Source organism: Silurus meridionalis, chromosome 4 (assembly GCF_014805685.1).
Source record: "Silurus meridionalis isolate SWU-2019-XX chromosome 4, ASM1480568v1, whole genome shotgun sequence".
NCBI lineage: Eukaryota > Metazoa > Chordata > Actinopteri > Siluriformes > Siluridae > Silurus > Silurus meridionalis.
Window position 1 is genome coordinate 23,931,433 of NC_060887.1, and position 18,880 is coordinate 23,950,312.

The 18,880-nt window shown below is 38.0% G+C and overlaps 1 protein-coding gene across 3 annotated transcripts in view; it reads right to left on the reverse strand.

Annotated features, from left to right (window-relative positions):
• Positions 1 to 3,658: 3,658 nt before the first annotated feature.
• Positions 3,659 to 18,880, reverse strand: part of map7d1a (MAP7 domain containing 1a) — a 42,481-nt gene continuing 27,259 nt past the window's right edge. For 2 of the 3 annotated variants that reach the window (XM_046847387.1, XM_046847386.1), the window contains 15 exons: positions 17,672 to 17,835; positions 17,372 to 17,483; positions 15,480 to 15,584; positions 13,991 to 14,113; positions 12,097 to 12,239; positions 11,864 to 11,994; positions 11,626 to 11,780; positions 10,352 to 10,631; positions 9,700 to 9,871; positions 8,736 to 8,840; positions 8,266 to 8,316; positions 7,987 to 8,056; positions 6,261 to 6,327; positions 5,282 to 5,511; positions 3,659 to 4,202 (listed from right to left, as the gene is read on the reverse strand). In XM_046847387.1, coding sequence (XP_046703343.1) covers positions 4,192 to 4,202; positions 5,282 to 5,511; positions 6,261 to 6,327; positions 7,987 to 8,056; positions 8,266 to 8,316; positions 8,736 to 8,840; positions 9,700 to 9,871; positions 10,352 to 10,631; positions 11,626 to 11,780; positions 11,864 to 11,994; positions 12,097 to 12,239; positions 13,991 to 14,113; positions 15,480 to 15,584; positions 17,372 to 17,483; positions 17,672 to 17,835 — 1,919 coding nt within the window. In that variant the 3' untranslated portion in view covers positions 3,659 to 4,191. The remainder of the gene's footprint in view (positions 4,203 to 5,281; positions 5,512 to 6,260; positions 6,328 to 7,986; positions 8,057 to 8,265; positions 8,317 to 8,735; positions 8,841 to 9,699; positions 9,872 to 10,351; positions 10,632 to 11,625; positions 11,781 to 11,863; positions 11,995 to 12,096; positions 12,240 to 13,990; positions 14,114 to 15,479; positions 15,585 to 17,371; positions 17,484 to 17,671; positions 17,836 to 18,880) is intronic. The other variant, XM_046847388.1, reaches the window with a different exon arrangement.

An 18,880-nucleotide genomic window follows, 5' to 3' on the forward strand; every position in this document is an offset into this window, starting at 1 on the left:
TGAATAAAGGATATAGAAATGGACATACCGTATTTCATTTACATGTAAGCAGGAGAACTCACCTCACATTCAAATCCCAGACTGCCCCATTCAATTTCCTCTTCCTAATCCACTGATGTTTTCTTTTACTTCTCATATATATTTCATTTAAATTCCCTCCATTCCAATGTCTCTCTTTTGAAAGAGATTTTGTCAGCGCTGAATCTTTGAAGAAGCTGAAATAAAAACCTTTTAGTTCTAAAGCATTAATACAAGAACTCGCAATTAAATGGAAATTTGGCTGATATGTGTTTGTTTAAAAACAGCCAGTTTGCTTAACGTACCTTGGTTATTCTTTAAGGTATATGAACAATTTACGCTCTTAAAAACACAAGGGTACTTTGAGGGAATCCCTAAAGGGACATACAAATTTAAATGTCTCCATATCTACAAACACCAAGTAGGTCCAAGTAGGACCTCTCTAAAAATGTAGGGTCACAGAGTAGGTATATATTTACTAACTGTAGCCCATCTTTAGCACAACAAAATGTTTTCATTCCCCCACTACTGCATCAATCACTAGAAAGAAACCACCACTAACCAGATAGTATTTGGAAGTGCCATATCTTTTGCAATCAAAAACACATACAGAGCCCAAATTCATGTTACTGCATCTGCAGCTAAAAAAAAACAAATCAACAAACCTGATTTGTAATATGAACACGCATCTTTATTTAGAGTGGGATTTGAACAACATCTGAAGCTTGCATTACACTAGCCCTTATGGGTCTATGTGAAAAGGACACATATTTCAACAAGTCCAATTTATATCCCAGCTGCTGCCAATCCAAAACCATCTGTTTGATGGTCATATTAATGTTCACCACCTACACCCTTTGAACACATGCACAGACACAACTACAAATCTACTTAAAACGTCAACACAACAGATAAATAGTGGTGACCAGCATGTTCAATGACCGATTTCGAAACACTGGAAACTGGAAGGAACCCGACAACTTTCAGCCGGTTTATTTAGAGTGCCAGTTAGACTGTGGCCTCACATTAATGCGCCGTCATCAGGTAACAGCTGTGGGACGGGGGCCTGTTGCTTGGGAGATAAGAGCGAGAGTGAGTGTGAGTGAGCAGGAGAGGTTGGTGGTTAAAGGGCCAGCAGTTTTGGCTGAAATCTTTGATGGTGCCGAAGTGTAGCTCCGTCAAGCTCTAGTATTCAGCTGTTTCATTCTGTAGAGCACATTCACAATCACCTCTTACTAGAGTATATATTGCCAACAGAATTGCCGTGTTTAAATTTCACAATGTTTGGGATTCCACAGGGTCAAAGATTGCTGGGGTGTCAAGGCTGAATCAGTTGGTGTCAGTTAGTGAACTCAGCTTGCAAAATACTTTTTAAACCAAGACAAACAGACTATTCAAATGGCATTCAAAGTGCTAAATGATACAACTCTTCAATGACATGCAAACCAACTCTTGCATAGTGTGTTCAAAAGGTTAATTTATTTCTACCAGTAATAGAAGAGGAAAAATAATGTAAATTTACATTAAAGTCCATGCAAACCTCAAAGTAAAAAAAATACCCCTGCACATGTACACAGTTCCATCTTCATGCTAATGTCACAGGTTGCCAACATCCCGAGTTGTCCTGAAGAGATAATAAACTGTGCATCAAATTGCCAGCAGGACCAATCACCCAACACCCCAGAATTCCTCGACTGCTTGAGTGACAGGCCCTTCCTAGATTGACAGGCTCTTTGTCCTGTTGTATATCCGTCAGAGCCTTGTTAATTGAATGACCTCCTCATTCATTCTTTGTGAATTAATCCAGTGTCTTGGCAGTGGTTCATCACTTTCACTGACAGGCACCTTCCTAAATATAAACCCGGCTTTTACCTTTCCACTAATGGCTCTATGGGTACCCACTCCTGACACAAAGCTGATAGACAGAACGTGATGGTAACTTACAGAAAAGTCGCTTAAAACATGAAATATAAATATACATAATACTCTACAAAACAAATTTAAACAAATAGCAGCTACTATGAAAGGTCTGACTTGAAAGAAACCTGATCCAGGAAGTAGTATGGTGGTACTGCCCCCTACTGTGCAAGTCCATTAATCCATTATTAAATTATACCCTAAAGCTGGGTCTAATTGAACAGGTCTGAAGACTATAAAAGTACCACTATACTTCCTTTGTACAACTGAAATGAATTTTCTCCTAAAATGGATTGTTGGCAGCATGAATGTGACTCCAGTGAATATGACTTGCACGAATGTTACAATCATTTGTGTAAGTGACTGCAGTACAAAGTCCACAAAGACATCTTGTGGAAATAACAACCACAAGGAAATGATGTGATATAAGCAGTTGAAGTCACTTCAGTAGAGCCGACAACTTGTGGTTTTAGAAGCCAGAAGCATACTGTAGACACATATTGTGACAGTTATAAAGATTGTATTGTTGTTCTATGTGAGTGCAGGACCCAGTGCAGGTTTTACTGTAATAGCAGAGGAGGTATAAAGCAGCCAAGATACAATCATACTCAGTTTAAAAATAATGTCTCATTTATAACCACTGAGTAATATCTTCGATGTGTATTAAGACATTATACTATATACGGTATAGCCTGGATATGTCATGTGTGGTATATTGTTAAACTTAGTTTTATCAAATGTTATTAATTTAAATGATTGCCTATTTTTTAAACAGCCTTGTAAGTGATTATATGTTGCCTACTTTCTGCAGCATATAATCAAATTCATCACTTCAGTGAATTAATGCATAAACAGAAAAAAAATATCCTGTAGCCACTGTAGTACAAATGCAGAATTTTATAGGACTAAAGCAGGTACCTGTAAAAAGTATGAGAGCAAAATTTACATACACTATGAATAAAATGGTTAATCAACTTCTATAGCAGAAACTTTTTGAAGGCAGCTCAACATATGGATCAACAAACTCTATTAGCTAAAGCAAATATATACTAGCTACAAGCCTAAACTCAGGTCTTCTAGCACTGCTCAACTGGTTCCACAGTCTTTTAGGGTAAGAGGTAGGTATACACTCTTTTCTGTTCTGGCACTGAGGAGGTGGAATGACCTTCCCGCTAGCTGTTCAAACAGATGAGTCACAAACGATCTTCAAACCACGGGTAAAGACCTACCTCACCCTAAAACACTTTAATTATCTTCCCTGTTTGTTTCATGTCTTTATGTTAAAAAAATAAAATAAATAAAAATGTAAGTGTGCTATAATTCCTCCCAAAAGAGTTTAAGGGTGATGTATAGTAACTTTGCAACTCAGTGAACCAGTGTTTTATTTATTGATACTTTTGTACTTCACCCTGGATAAATGCTGTCTGGTAAATGTAAGTTCAGATTTTTTTTTAAACAGATATGTATAGGTTATTTTTAACAAAAAGCCACATTGCTGGTTCTTTAATGTGTATAAAAATTACAATAAATCCATGACTCTAGTCAAAGTTCGCTGCAACCTTATTATTAATGACACAATCAAATAAAAAAGGATTTTTTTGTTTATCTAACAGGGACTTTCCAAATGTCACTGCAATGCTCCTAAAGGAGGACATCCTTAAACCCCAGCTAACTATTATTGTAGTGAGGAGGAGTAAAATAAAAGACACTCGAGAGACTTCCCTTCAATCTGTTTGTTTAATTTCACAAAGCTCTCCCAACTGTATTCCAATTTACACTATTCACATATAGCTGTACCCAGTAGTTACATTTCTCAACACATTAAATAACTAAACATTAAAACAAACTAGCCAAAGCACTTTTCAGTTTAACTCAGGATAAGAAATACAGCCAGAAATCTTGCTTTTGTCGTGTTTATGTTTGCTCTGGTGATCATGGAGACGCATGGAGCGGTGTGCCCTAAGGTGCGAGGTCAGACTGCCGGGTGAACTTTTGATAAATGGTGACCGAATGCACCTTGGAGGGTGGCGAGAGTGTGTTTAGTTAAGCTTGACAGCAGAGTGGCTTCATTGTAATCACACCCTTTTGAAAAGGGCAGGTTCTAACCATGATGATGCTCTGGACAATCTAAACAGCAGTCAGTGATTGGGTTAGCACGGGTCTGGTCAGGCTGTGCTTCATCACACAATACCCTCCGGCGGGGATCTTGGAGTCAGGCAGTTGTCTGACATCACCTCTGTTTAATAGCCCTGATGCTCACAGCACCTCTGGAGGACAAAGAACATGATTGCATTGTGGTTAGAGAAGAAACTACTGCTGGGCATATCACAATATTCAAGACATTCCATAACAGTTGCACTAAATGAAACAAGAAAAGAACAGAACTCTATATAACTCTAGAGACTACTACGTTTGCAAAATCTTTTGGCCTGAGATTAATGTCAACCAGGTCAGACTTAACAAGAAGACATAAAAAACCAATATAGAAGTGCACACACCATATATAAATGTGGCTTGGAAATGTAGAGCCTGTGACCTCTCCGTGTTTGCTTTGGGAGTAATTTATGGTCTACTCCTGTCTGCAAGATAGCAGGTGGTGGTAGCAAGGGGCATAGCAATGCCTGTCACTATTGCTGACCATGTCAGGGGCATACGAGGCATACTAAAAACCGGGCTCCCGTTTCCAGCCTAGCCGACAAGAAAGGAAAGACTGGGCCTCTTTAGCACCCCTCGGGGAATTCAGAACATGGCAGCTCCTCAAGTGAACGCCTGCCAGGCACTTCACCCCCTCACTAAGGCAAAGTGCCAAGCAACAGATTAAGCCTGAAGACATCCACCTGCTGTGTTCACCCAAGGCAAAGAAATGGGGCGGAGCAAGTGGATGACCCCACAAATACACAGTGCAAAGGGTAAAATCCGTGCGTGTGTCCCTTCTACCGTTATAATTCAAATGAGTAAAAAAGTCTGTCCTACATAAAATGACCTGAAAGCAGTTTACACTGACAATGAACTTATTTAGCATTGCTAATTATAAATGAAAATCTTAATGATTATAGAATTGTAAATGAAACTCATTATAATGAATGCTATTCTGTTCCAAGGGTTAACCAAAAAAAAATAAAATACAGTATGAAAACACCACATGACAGGATAATCTTTGCAGATGCATGTTATTAAATAACAGCTTATTCTCTTCAAACTATTTGGAATTCCTCACTGGGAAAAAAAAGCCACCGCTTTTATAATCGGCCAAAACGAGCTTAGCCTGGCCTTTTTCACTAAAGTATAGGCTCATGGATAATTCTGCAAAACTTTCACAGTACTGGTATCAACTTTGTGCGATTACCTGCAACATGCTGTGGCTTCATGGGGCCTGCTTTTTTCAGAAAAGTGTTCCCATTATCAAAGGCCATGATTGGCTCGTTTGGCATATCGGCCTCGGCTTTCTCCCGGCCACTGCCGTTAGCACCAGCGTGATTGGACAGCTGAATGATCTCTTCGAAACGGGACGCTTCACCACCTGATAGTCCGTTCTCCTGCTTAGCCTGGATACCGTTGATCGCATGGACTGGAGAACTGAAAAGAACAGCACAGAAATGAGTTGAACAGCTTGAAATCCTTATTCAAACCAGTGTGAGAGGGAGACAGAGAGAGAGACGGATACAGCTTATTCAGCATTTTCACATAACAGGAGGTTGTATTGTGCACATTCCACAACCTTGTATATATTTAAATATATTTATAAAATGATAAGAGTATGCCTGGTTGTTCTTTACTCATCAAATATGCAATCACTGAACAAAGTTCTAAGGTAGAAAAGGAATGAATCTGCTCAAGACTTCCTGTTATTGAAAATAATCTTCAGGGCTTACATTAACCACTAAAACTGTAACACACAAACACTTAAATAAAGAACCCTAACTTTAGGGTATAAATATAAGGTGCTAGAAGTGCCTTATTACAGTGATAAAAAGTTTGGCCTTTAGTGATCATATGAAATCTAGATTATTGAATTCACTTATCATTTTTCGTCAATTTTCATATTTTTCGAGCATTTAAAATGAGATTATTTCTATCTTATGTAATCATTTTATTAACAGTGTACAGCATTGTATTTGTCATTTGTTACTCAACAGGGGACCTCTGTTCCAGAAAACTGGAACAAATATAACCCATGAGGATTTAATAAATAAGCAACACGCTAGCTGTGCCTCGTCAGCCATGTGGAAATTGATTCAATGTAATGCTCCGAAAACAATCCACTGCAATTTGTTATTGTATTACTTACAAAAAGGTTTTAATAAAATAGTGTATCGTTTAATTACCTTTCTTTCCTGCAACTCTGTGACTGATCTTGTTTCAGCTCCACGCTTGGAAGGTAGTCTTTAGATTCTGTGGGAGAGGAAAAAAAAAAACTAAATTACATTAACCAAAATAAACCGTTCTATTGTGCCAGTGTGTTTTAAGCATTTCCACCATCTGGATTCTTTTATGATATTTGGTGTTTGCTGTAGTTTTAGACTGATGACAGATATAAGTATACAACCGTAATTAGCTGTAACCATTCATTCGGCCTACTCCAAACATACGGACGCAGGCTCAAAACACAGATACTGTTGCTTGATTAGTTAAATCTGCTCCAACTCATGCCATCTCTCATGGGCAAACATAAGCAATAAGACAAGTAAAAAAAAATAAGAGCCTGATGAGCGGTAACGAGGATGTAGTGTCAGATATTGCACACATTATACAGTACCATGAAATTAGGGCCACCTAGTGGTTAGACAGTGCTGAGAGGTTAATGGCTAGGCAGGTACATGGCTCCGCTACACTGACAGATGGAAGGTTATCTTCCAAAGTGAAGAGTATTGATTAGCAATTACCAAATATGGTTGCCAGGTATAAGAGAAACATGCTCAGTCAGACACTATAGAATTCCTATAATAAAAAAATGCTTGAACGAGCGAAACATGGAGGCACACAGTGTACATGTCCAGTCAAAACACTCAACCCCAGTTTACAGACACTACAAACTCTCATACTTTTGATTGATAGAACAAACGGTGACAAGAAAATACGTATTCTAACTAAAAGAAGACAACCTGTAGTTAGAAAAAACCTTTTTATACCAGCATCTGGATTATATTGGTCTGTTGATAGCATTTTAACCAAAGGCTCAGGATATGACTTCACTCTAATATATGCAAAGCTTTTTTTAAATTCTGCCACTAGCACCACATCTGTACCAGGTAATGGCTTCCACCCTGCTGGAATGCCAGGCTCCAGCCCTGGCATCTCTTCATTATATTATAGGAGTGCAGAAATCTCTGCTTTACACTCAGGCAGTGTGAGTTAGACAAATCTATTTCATCACTGCGACAGAAGCACAAGGGTGTGCATATGCTGTGTGTACAGCAGTTCTTAGTTTAGTCTTTAAAACATTACAAATGGTCCAGATTTTTGCTTACCCAACTCACACAATCGTGGGACACAGAATAATCTGGAACATCTGGAGGCCATGAGGACCGTTTTTAAAAAGAACTGGCTCGAAAACAACCCCACTGAATGGTGTGTATTTGCGATACACCCAATTACACCGATGGAAAATTTCTAACCTTATTAAGTGATAGTACATGGTGTTACCAGAACCCTTTAATTAACTTTGAAATGTCTGTGTCCAAATTGTTATATACTAACATCTGCCCGACTAAGCAGAAATCCACTACTGAAGACCTACTCCGGATACAGCTTCCTTAGCCACAGAATGTGTGTTTAATTGAGGTTTGGATTTTCAGAGAACATGCGGTCATTTCCCTCACAATGGCTCACAGTATTTTCATGTTGTGTAACAAACAAAAAAGTGCTCTCGGGGACTAGCCTGCCAAAGAACGCAAGACTGGCTTTGGAAAAGAAAAAAAAAAAAAACGCATTCAATTATTTAAAAAAAATTAAAAAATAAATAAAAATAACATTTTCAATTGTATTGAAGGGGGGAAAAAATAAACTGTGTATATACACCATAATGGCATTTTTATTGACCAAAAACTTTACCTTTACTGCTCTCTGATTCCAGTTGAGAACTTCCACCATTAACTTGTGGAGGAGAACATTTTGTGTCCTTCTGTGCAAAGAAGAAAAATGAATGAAAGGGAGTTATATTTACAGAACAGATCATTCATTTTTATCACCACATTATCGGTGTAAAGTTGCTTTGAGACAATGTTCATTGGTAAAAGCGCTATACAAATAAAAATGAATTGAATTGAATTATTTAGACTTTGACCAATTGGATTTAGTGACATTGAAGCAGATTTTGAATCAGAAATCTACCTTTTCTGGGGTGTCTGTTTTGCGTGTCCTTTTCATGATTTCCTCCAGGCGCTGGTGGGGAGGGAAAAACAACAAAAACTGTAATTCATGTCAGATTATTTGTATAATACAAATTCAAGTTTACGGGGGATTATGTCAAGAATAATACAAAATAAATAAATAAACCTGCACGCACACCTCAGTTTAAAGGAACCTGTAATCAGTAAGGGTTAACAGCATTGGAGCCAGTCTAGAAAGGGAGTCTGTCTCTAAATGTAAGTGTGTGTGTGTGTGTGTGTGTGTGTGTGTGTGTGTGTGTGTGTGTGTGTGTCCTGCTCGTCGCCATCAATTATGCAAAGCTATTTATACAAAGGCAATCAAGTGCTGTGTGACCATTAGGTAGAGTATAATTGTGTCCTGAGCCTAAATTACATATATAAACATTTGTTTATAATCAAACCCCTCCTTGAAATACATTTTTTTCATCCTACTTTCTTCCTCTGCAGCCTCTCTTGCTCCTCCTTCTGGAAGTGTTTCTCTCTCTCCAGGCGCTGCCTCTCCGCCTCCTCACGGGCTTTGGATTCAGCCTCCTCTTTCTGCAAAAAAAAAAAAAAAGAAAAAAAAAAGAAAAAGCACACAGCTGTGACTAACAGAACAGATGTTCAGCTAATGGTGATTCAGTCCAAAATATATATCAATGACTTCAAGATGTCTCACACCTGCACATGTCTGCATGTAATAAAATGTCTCTTGTGTAGTTAGTATTGATTTTTTTTTTTTTTTTTACTGCCCTGAACACAAGATGGTGCCAGTGTTGAAAAATACTGGCACATTTGAAAGAATCTGACAGCTCCAGTCAGAAAGTAGAGGCTAGAGGAATTCCTTGGTCAGGATTTTCCTGTGTGTGGTGCTCATGCTAGAAAAACTTAGCTTAGCCAGTACAAAGGAAAACGAAGATGAACTGAAGCATCAGCTCTTTTCTATGATTTCAGTTCATTGTGTGGTGAAAAAGACAGAGGGAAGACATTAATGAAAGAAGGAGTAGGGGAAACATTAAATAAATGTACTGTATTATGTTTTAACTTTTTTATATAAATATATTTTTACATTTCATTTTCTTTGCTGCTGTAACACAGATTTCCCCACTGTGGGACGAATAAGGGTATATTTTATCTGATCTTAAATGAATGAAGCATGTCTCAGAATAAACATCCAGGAGATTTATCCTGCGACAAAGCAATATACACCCATTCGTTTTCATTTCACCAAATTCATTCCTGTTATTCTGGCTGAATAAACAATTCTTTAGTCTACATATATTATTTTGATATTTGAATATGACATAGCACTTTAAACCATTGAACTATTTAAGCTCATGGACAATGGGGTATCATGATCTGTGACCATTATTTGAACAGAAGCTTCAGCTCCATGATTCACAGACATGACTCTAACCTGTCTCTGGAGGCGCTCGTTCTCTTCTTGTTCAGCCCTGGCTTTCTCCTGGGCCTCTTTCTCCTGTTGCAGAAGCTCGGCTTCCTCTCTCAGCTTCTGCTGCTCTGCCATAAGCAGTGCCTCCTCCTCCTTTCGCCTCTTCTCCTCTGCCTCCCGGGCAATCCGCTCTTTCCTACACACGCATCTGATCATCAGTATTACCATACTCCAATCATAACCGACATAAAAATCTCCTCGAAAATGGAAGTGCATAGACGCACACTAAAGGCATTATAAAGTGGAATAACTAGAGGCACACAATATACCACTCGGCTGGACAAAAATAACTGAGCAGTGGGCTTCAGCACAACGATCTGTTGTTCCTGCCAAAGGCTTTCCCAGCTTATAAATGCCATCATGCAGGGCTGAGCTGCTTGCTTTTAATGTTGACAGCATGCCACATGCTATTACACTGTACACATAGAAACTGTCAGACAACTTATTCAGCTGCATCGCGGAGCACGAGTGTGACATGCAGGCCACTCGGTTGTGCTGGAAATGCTACTGCAAACTGCTTTAACATTGTTGAAATGTGACAAATTTGGGAACATGTGGAAACAAAAACCTGTTTTTTATATACATTTTATTTACTAAGTTTAGCTGTAAGGCTGACCTCTCTCTCTCTTCTTGCTCCCTCCGTTCCTCCTCCTCCCTCTCCCTCTGTTCTCGGGCCTGTCGTCTTTTCTCAGCCAGGATGCGAGCGGCTTCCTCTGGATCGTTCGTTCCAGCCATGGGCTTGGCAGGGGAGGGGGCTGGAGAAACTTGTGGAATGCTAAAACTTGACAAGGACTGTTCAGGAACAGAGGAGGGACATACCACTGCGGTTGGGGTATTTGTACGAGGGGGCGTGACAGAGGTGGACAGCACGACAACGGAAGTGATTGGAGACGAGGCTAAACGACAGAAAATGCAGACAGAGAAAGAACAGACAGAAACAATGGACATTATTCATCAAAATCTGATCTACTTGTTTGCTGCCTCTCTTAGTATTACATGAATATTACAGGAATAAAAGTAAAATATATTGGCAATTAAATAGCCAATAGCCAAACATATGATGTTTAAATAAAGGCAATATACTTCTAAATTATAATGGGGAAGTATGAGACTCATTCATACGATCATCTTTTAAATGTCAACATTATAGATCAGGGATGGGCAACACAGCCAGATTATAGCACACAGTATCTTTAAATACAGCCTGCAAGACCATGTCAGTCTGAATGCTGAAAAACTCAGAGACTGCTTTCATATTAGGATGTTAATTCTCTAACCAGGGGAGGGCGCTAGTTTCTGCCGGTCGCCATAGTAATTAAAACAAAGTAATTAAAAAAAAAAAGTAGGATATGCGTGCGATTGGGAACACTTACCAAAATGAGTAAAAAGAAAAGAGAAATTGACAGTAAAAAATTAAAAAAGGCAAGATGGAAAACTCTTTTTACCCAGTTTAAAGGGGGCACCCATTTGTTTGGAAACTAAATTGGTTATGAAGGATTTTAAAGTAAAACTTCACCACTGCTCATGAAGAAAAATATGAAAAATACACCAGGGACACTAGAACTGCTCTTATCACAAATTAACAATCTAAAATAATCTGGCCCCCCAGTAGAAAGGAGCCCTCATCACTATGAAAGCTGCCCATCCCTCATTAATTTAGTACAAAATAATTAATCTATAATATTATACTATTAAAGAGATGAGAAGCTCCTCAGGCAGTGCGGAGATGCTGTTTCTTCACCTTTCCCACACAAAACCCAAGGCCTGAGCTGAGAAACTGAATTACGCAAACAACCACACTGTCATTGAAGTTACATCTACAGGTAATAATTCCTCCCCCCCATAAAAATAAGGTGCCCTGTAAGACCCTGATGTAAAATGATGACTCACTTCTGCTCTCTAGGGTTTGTTCTGCAGTTTTGGCGTGTGCCTCCACACGGATTGGTGTTCGTGGCCTCTTAGGTCGAGATTTTGGGGTGATTGTGCTGATGAGGGCTGGTGGGGGTCTTGGTGAGGAAGCACGCTGTTTTATGTGTGCACTTGGACTGAAAAAACATTATATCAATATAACAATGATAATCTTCAAATGAACGAGAACTCCTGAACTGAAAGGTCAGCTGTGGGCTACCTGGGCTCACGTCTGGCAGGCATTGATGGTAATGACTGTCTCTTCTTCAGCACCTTCTCTTTGGTGATGGCGCTCTTTTCCTTTTCGTTCTCCCGCTCTTTGTCCTTCTTCTCTTTCTTTTTTTTATCCATCTGTCAAGAAACCCCAGAGAATTAAAGAAGGGACATTGTTATATAAAATATATAAAAACATTGTATGGAAGATCAAGCTGTGCCATGTGTTTTGAAGCCTACAGGAGTGGAGTCCCGTCTGCGTGGGCGCTGGGTGATGTCGGGGGTGCTGGTTGTAACCCTCCAGCGTTCGGAGCATCGATGGGGCCGGTGAGAGCACACTGCGAGTGGACTTGCTGAGGCTGAACGAGGGCACAGTGGTGACTCTGTAAGGAAGGAGTTCGACAGTCACACAGAAGCATACGACTTTTAAACTCTATACATCTGCTCGTGTGAATATAAGTTGTAAAGTCATATTTACACAAGCATATGTATAGAGTTTAGAAGAGTTTATGAATGACAATTATTTGATTTAATAGTGATGGAATTTTTAACGAGTCACGATTAATCGAAACTTAATTACACATTTGTATCTGTTATAAATGTACCTTAAATTAACGCTTACATTTTTAATACTCTAATTCCAACATGGGCATGGACAAGTATAGATGCTTTTTGCATAGAGCATGAAGACAAAATAATCAATGTTTTAAAGTAATTATGATGTTTAAATTATGCTAATCATCAGGACACCTAATCGAAATGCAGTTTTAATTGTTGGATGTGTGCATCATGGCAGATTTTGGTGCTTGATTTGAGACTTGGTGTCTACATCAGCAAAACAAATGTTAAATGATTAAAAAAATTTTACTTTTTATATGTGAGCAATGAAAGGACGTCGTGAAAAAAACGTGTTGCATTGAAGGTTTTAATTTCGCCTCTTTTCTATTTATTTATATTTGTTTACAAAAATGGTCAAACAGAAATGCACGCTGCATTTAATATAAGTGGTGCTCATTTTGACGATAGATAGATAGATAGATAGATAGATAGATAGATAGATAGATAGATAGATAGATAGATAGATAGATAGATAGATAGATAGATAGATTTTTTAACACATATTAGAATATTTTGTCTTCGTGCTCTATGTTGAGATTGGTTTAACTAATAATAACCATACATTTGCATTTAAAGCCTCGATATTTTTCCATGGCCATGTTGATTAGAGTATTAAAAATGTTTATTTCAGGTACATTTAGAACAGATAAAATGTTCTGGGAGTTTCTTTGACACAGCAAAACGTTTTCAACAGTGTTTTGAAAGTATATTGAAAGGCACCTGATTTCAGTAAAGATCATAATTATAAAAGTTTAACATTCCTACATAAAAATATTATATTATATTAATATATATGTATTACACACACACACACACACACACACACACACACACACACACACACACACACACACACACACTCTTTAATAGTTACTAGAAAACGCTGTCGAAAAAGTAAACTCGCTGTGATACTCCTCCCTGCCAGTGGAGGTCACCACATTCTGAATATTAAGACAATTCAATAACATCAATTACTGCTCTCGTTATACACACACGCACACCAAACTATTTGTATTTTTGCAAACCACCAAAGTTTTGTAATTGTGTGTATGTTCTGAAGTTGATCGACTATTGTGTATCGATCATGCTGAGGGTTTCTTCCTTATGCCTCATCACAGGGAGTTTGTCCATGCCACAGTCGCCACTGGCTCACTCATCAGGGACAAACTTAAAAATGAATAAGATGTTCTTTTTGTGTATCACCACATTATCTGTGTAAAGCTGCTTTAAGACGATGTTCATTGTTGAAAGCGCCTTACAAATAAAATTGAATTAATTCTGTGAAAGGTTCTGTGAATAAACCTCACACAATTGGATCCAGAGTCCACTGTTTTTATTATATGAATCATTATTTTCTCCTTATAAATTCTCAGATAAATTCCCTAGGTTTGCAAAGAAAACAAAAACGGTCACTTAACACACGTAGAAATATGTCATCTAGGCCAAGCAGTGAAAATCTGTCAGAGGCTAAACCATAAAAATCTCAGTTTGAAGTAAACGTTAGTTGATCACTCACTAGAATCTTTGCCGCTGCTCTGCACACTGACAGCACTGCGACTTCGTGCCAGGAAGGACAGGGTGGGTGTCATTAGGCGGTCCACAATGCTACTCTCCCAAGGACTTAACTCCAATCTGCGACCTGCAGAAAATCAGAAAGTATTAACATATAATTCATCAACAGTAACATGCATTTATAAAAGCAAAATGTTAAATAATCTACTGTAAATAATGGCATACTGTAGAAAACTGAATCAGATCAACATTCCCTTTAGAACTACTGTATATCACTTCTCCTGGGTACAATGTGACCGGAGAACTGGCTGGATATATACATGTATATACACATATTTTATATAGTTTATACTTTTTATTTATCTACCTTCTTTTTTTCTTGGTTTTATTTTTATCCTTATTCCATTCCCTTTATATTCCATTCATTTTAATGCTTTAATGCCAGACAGTCGCAAAGAGCATTTCACTGCATGTCGTACTCTGTATGTGACAAATCAAATTTGATTGGATTGGATTGTAAATTCCCCCTATAGTTTTTTGGAGAATCTCCCAGAGTAATTCAGTCTGAATCTGAATATTGGCCTATTTCGTTACACCTTCTTTTCTCAAATTTAATAAACCATTCTCTAACATTTCATCTTTGCAGGATAATTTGCTACATAATCCCCATATAATAATAATCCCCACATTCTATCCAGTGGATTTGCAAGCACAATTTATAAAATTACTTTTTTTCTAAACATCTGGAGGAGCGAGGAACCTCTTCAGGTTAATATAATGTGTCTTCATCCATGCTGAGTACACTTTTAAAAAACAGGTTTGTCTAAAGATCTTTGGATACATTTCTTTAAATAATGGTTCTACTTTTCTAAAAACCTCTTGAATTTTTGTTTGGAATGTTTTGGCCATTTTGGGTTCTATATGGAACCTTTAAAAGGTGCCCCAGATAATTGTATATAATTTTTTTTCTTTCTCTAAGAGTGTGTTGAGGTGAAACAAGCACATAAAACAGTTCCACATGCAAAAAAAAATTATAAGGATGAACAAGTTCTTTTTCTTCTCATATTGTGATTTTGGACAAAATGATGGCATGACAAAAATAGGAGAACCATTGTATATGGAGCACTTATGAAATCTGGCCAATGACGCATCAAAGAAAGAAAAAGGGACAAACACCCGCCACCAAAGAGGAACCAGTCAGAAAATTAAAACCCCAAACATGACATCCTTTGGAGGAACAGAACGTGAACAGACAATTCATACATTCCTATCAAGCTGTACGAATGCATGTCCGAAATTTATGAAACTCAAGACCCAAATCATATGGACAGGTTGGGCAGGGGAAATGATTCCATGATTGCCAGGAAGACACAGTCGATTGAAAATAAAAAAAACAAAAACTTAAGGGAAAAGGAAATCATAAAATGTGAGGGGAGGAGCCAGAGACGATGATGAGGGGGTAAAGACCAATTCCAGGCAGGCGGTTGTCTTACTTCTGCTGGGGGAATTCCAGAGGGTGGCAGAGGATTTGGAGAGACGCTTGTTTAGAACAAAGTCCACGTGTTTGGGAAGGTTGACTGCAGAAACTGAGCATCGGCCTGTAAAACCCAAAGCATACTGAACACACACATTGATGGACACCGCATAGGCTGGATGCACTGAACATCGGCTACAGCGTGCGATGAATCAAGCATTACAATAAACTCGCAAACATTACAATGAATGAAATTTACAGCATTTTCCTGCTATTAAAAAACTACCAAAACCTTTACAAACCTAAAATCGATCTGAAAACCATTTTATACAGTGCATACACAAACAGAAATGGGAACCACAGAAAGCTTTAATTGAATACAAATAATAAAATAAATAAATGATTTGCACAATATGCCATTTATTGTGAACATCGGCTAAAATTCTAGAGTAAGGATGGAAAGCATGTTCCTATACTTAATGACAATTTCCTGGACGTATACAGAGAAGGACATGGGGAGATTCTGCAGCCTCAGTATGCAGCACACAACTCCACTGCAGTCACTGAACATAATCCCAATATTGTTGAGCAGGACATTTTCAGTGCATCTTCACTGCATTAAACACTGTAGGTTTAGGAAAACAGCTAATAGTTTAAAGCACCCTCTTTCAGAATGGCTCGCTAATGCACCATGTTTTAAAAGATTTATTTTGTAATTCATTTTTTAAGCTTGAAGTCATTTTATGAACGTTTGAACGATCTTCAGTTTGGCTAACCATTTCCCCACATTCCTTACAATTCCAATCGGTTACCGGTTTGTATTGGTGTTGAGATTTAGCGCCTTTGTTCATCTCACCCTGAATCCCTATTCTCCTCTTTTGTACACTTCGTTCCAACAGAAACAGTTCACGAGCTTCACATTTCGTGCTAACAGCATTTAGTACATGACATGACAGGCACTTATACACAAAATAACAGCTTTCAATAGCAATGCTGTAAAAGGATAAAGGGAATTGTTTATATGAAATGTGTACATTATTTCCAGTCAGAGTTTAAGCAATATCTTTCCTGTGATATTTGAAACTTTCACTTGTGTGACGATGACGACGACGATATCACAGATGTCCAGACTTTTTGTTACGATTATATACTATTATATACATACTATTATTATACACTCAAGCAGCCTAAATTGCCTTTATTGTTCTGTCTAAGTAATCCCATAAATGGAAGTATTATGCAATCAAACATGCACAGAAGACAAAGATGTTCTTGTGTTCGCAGTCTTGTAAACAGCAAATCTAAATATTTTCTGTAGGAGAATGTGGCCTCCAATCATCTAAAATGAAAGTTACCTTAAAAGAAGTCATTTGTGTTTCAACCAGAATGATTATATCCTGTAGTCACTTTTATTACCATTAATAATACCAATGTGTGTGGTTTTAAAGTGGGAAAAGTAACCCAAATTAGATTTATATTTAGTCAGACACCTGAAAAACTATTGGGACAACAAGGCCATTTTGATGCTTTTGCTATAAAAAATACTTTTAAGTTCAAGATAAAAAAAAATAAATTAAAAAATGCGATATTTACATACAGTATAGATGTTAGAAAACTACACGGTTGTTGGAAAACCACTTTTCTACCTATAACCACTTGAACCAATTTTCTCATATGTTTTAAAAAAAAATACATTTGGAATTGAATAAGAAACCAGTGAAGTCTAATTCAATTCAGACAACAAGCTGTGTGTGTTTTAGGCCATGTATGGATGATGCTAGAGAATTAAGTCGTGTGGCTCTCTGCCATAAAAAGACAACAGAAACATTTTCAATCACAGTTTTAACTGAGCTTGAGTTTTCTCAAAATAAAATTGTGTTAATCTTAAAGTCATGGCTTTATGATACTCACTCTGACTCTGACTGGAGCTGGCACTCAGGCCTCCGGCCCATGACCATCTCTGTTGGCGAATCTCAGCCCACGTCTTCTTTGAAGACCTCTGGATGGCAGCTTCATAGCGTTCCTATGAACAAGCACACAAAATTTGAAATCTCATTTTACATGGTGCCTATGAAGACTTAAACAACTGCACTGAACAATTATATGTTATTTATCTCTGTTTGTGGGTCATTTCCAGGTCCTAAACATCTAATCCTCTAGAGGTTTCAAAATGGTTTCTCTTAAAAACTAGAGAAGAAGAGCAGAGCTCACCTTGTTCTTCTCCAATTTCTGTTTCTGTCTCTCCTCCAGAGCAACTCTGCGCTTCTCAGCTTTCAGCCTCTGATCCTCCAGCTTCCTCTTGCGCTCCTGTATCTGCTGCTCTCGTAACTGCCGCGCCCGTTCCTCCTTCTCCAACCACTCCAACTTCTTAGCAGCTTCACAAGACGACGGGGACACAAAGAAACACACAGTGAGTGTTTTACACCGTTGGGAATACAGACGACTACCTGGACAATCTGACATTTTGTGCAAGTTCAAACCCAGTGCATTTGCCAGATAATCTTTCTTAAGCTCTAACAGTGTGTACCCTCTAACAAAGTACACAAAACATGTACTTGAGTTAATGTAGAAATGCACTAGGTAAAGTTTTACTCTGGTAAAAGTGCTCAATTTAAACTTTCACTTAAGTAAATAGAAGTCCAAATGTATCCAAAGTACTACGATTTATTATGGCTATAATGGTCCTATTAATATTTGATATTAATTAACTCTGATGTATGTAAAAAAAAGACTGTAATGTGACACTTTTTTTCCATTAAAATGATCATAAACCCAAAACCTTTTCAGCTATTAAAAAATAAAAATTGTGCAAATAAGGCCACGGGTGTTTTGGCGAGTTCGAATCAGGAGATTCTTCCATTATTTATTCCTCTCTAAATGTTCTGTGTGCTGTTGAACTAAAGCTGAACTGTATTTTGGTGATAAGCAGATACCACAAAGTGCTATTTATCCGCTCATAAATAAAAAGGAACGACTAAATTAGCAAAATGTAGTTTGAAATATAGTGAAGTGAGAGAGAAAAACTCCCCAAATGAAAATCTTTCAGAAAAGTACATATACGTGAAAAAGCTATTTAAGTACAGTAACGAATCGTATTCACTCGTTACAGTCCACCACTGATACTAAACAGCATGAAAGATTTGTTAAACCTTGAGATGGCTCTGGTCATATTGGTGCTTGAATACACCCTTGCCCTGTAAAGATTAATCTAATGCAACTTACTCCAGGCGAACCAACTTACTTCCCCTGCGTACCATCCGATCGCTGAAACTGAATCACACATTGCTGCATTCCATTCACTGGCTTCCAGCAGCTGCCCACATCACATTGAATACACTGATGCTTGCCTGCAAAACTGGCTTAAGGTACTAATCATCCTTTAACACTCTCCCTTTAAGCCTCTAGGTTTGATTACAAGGA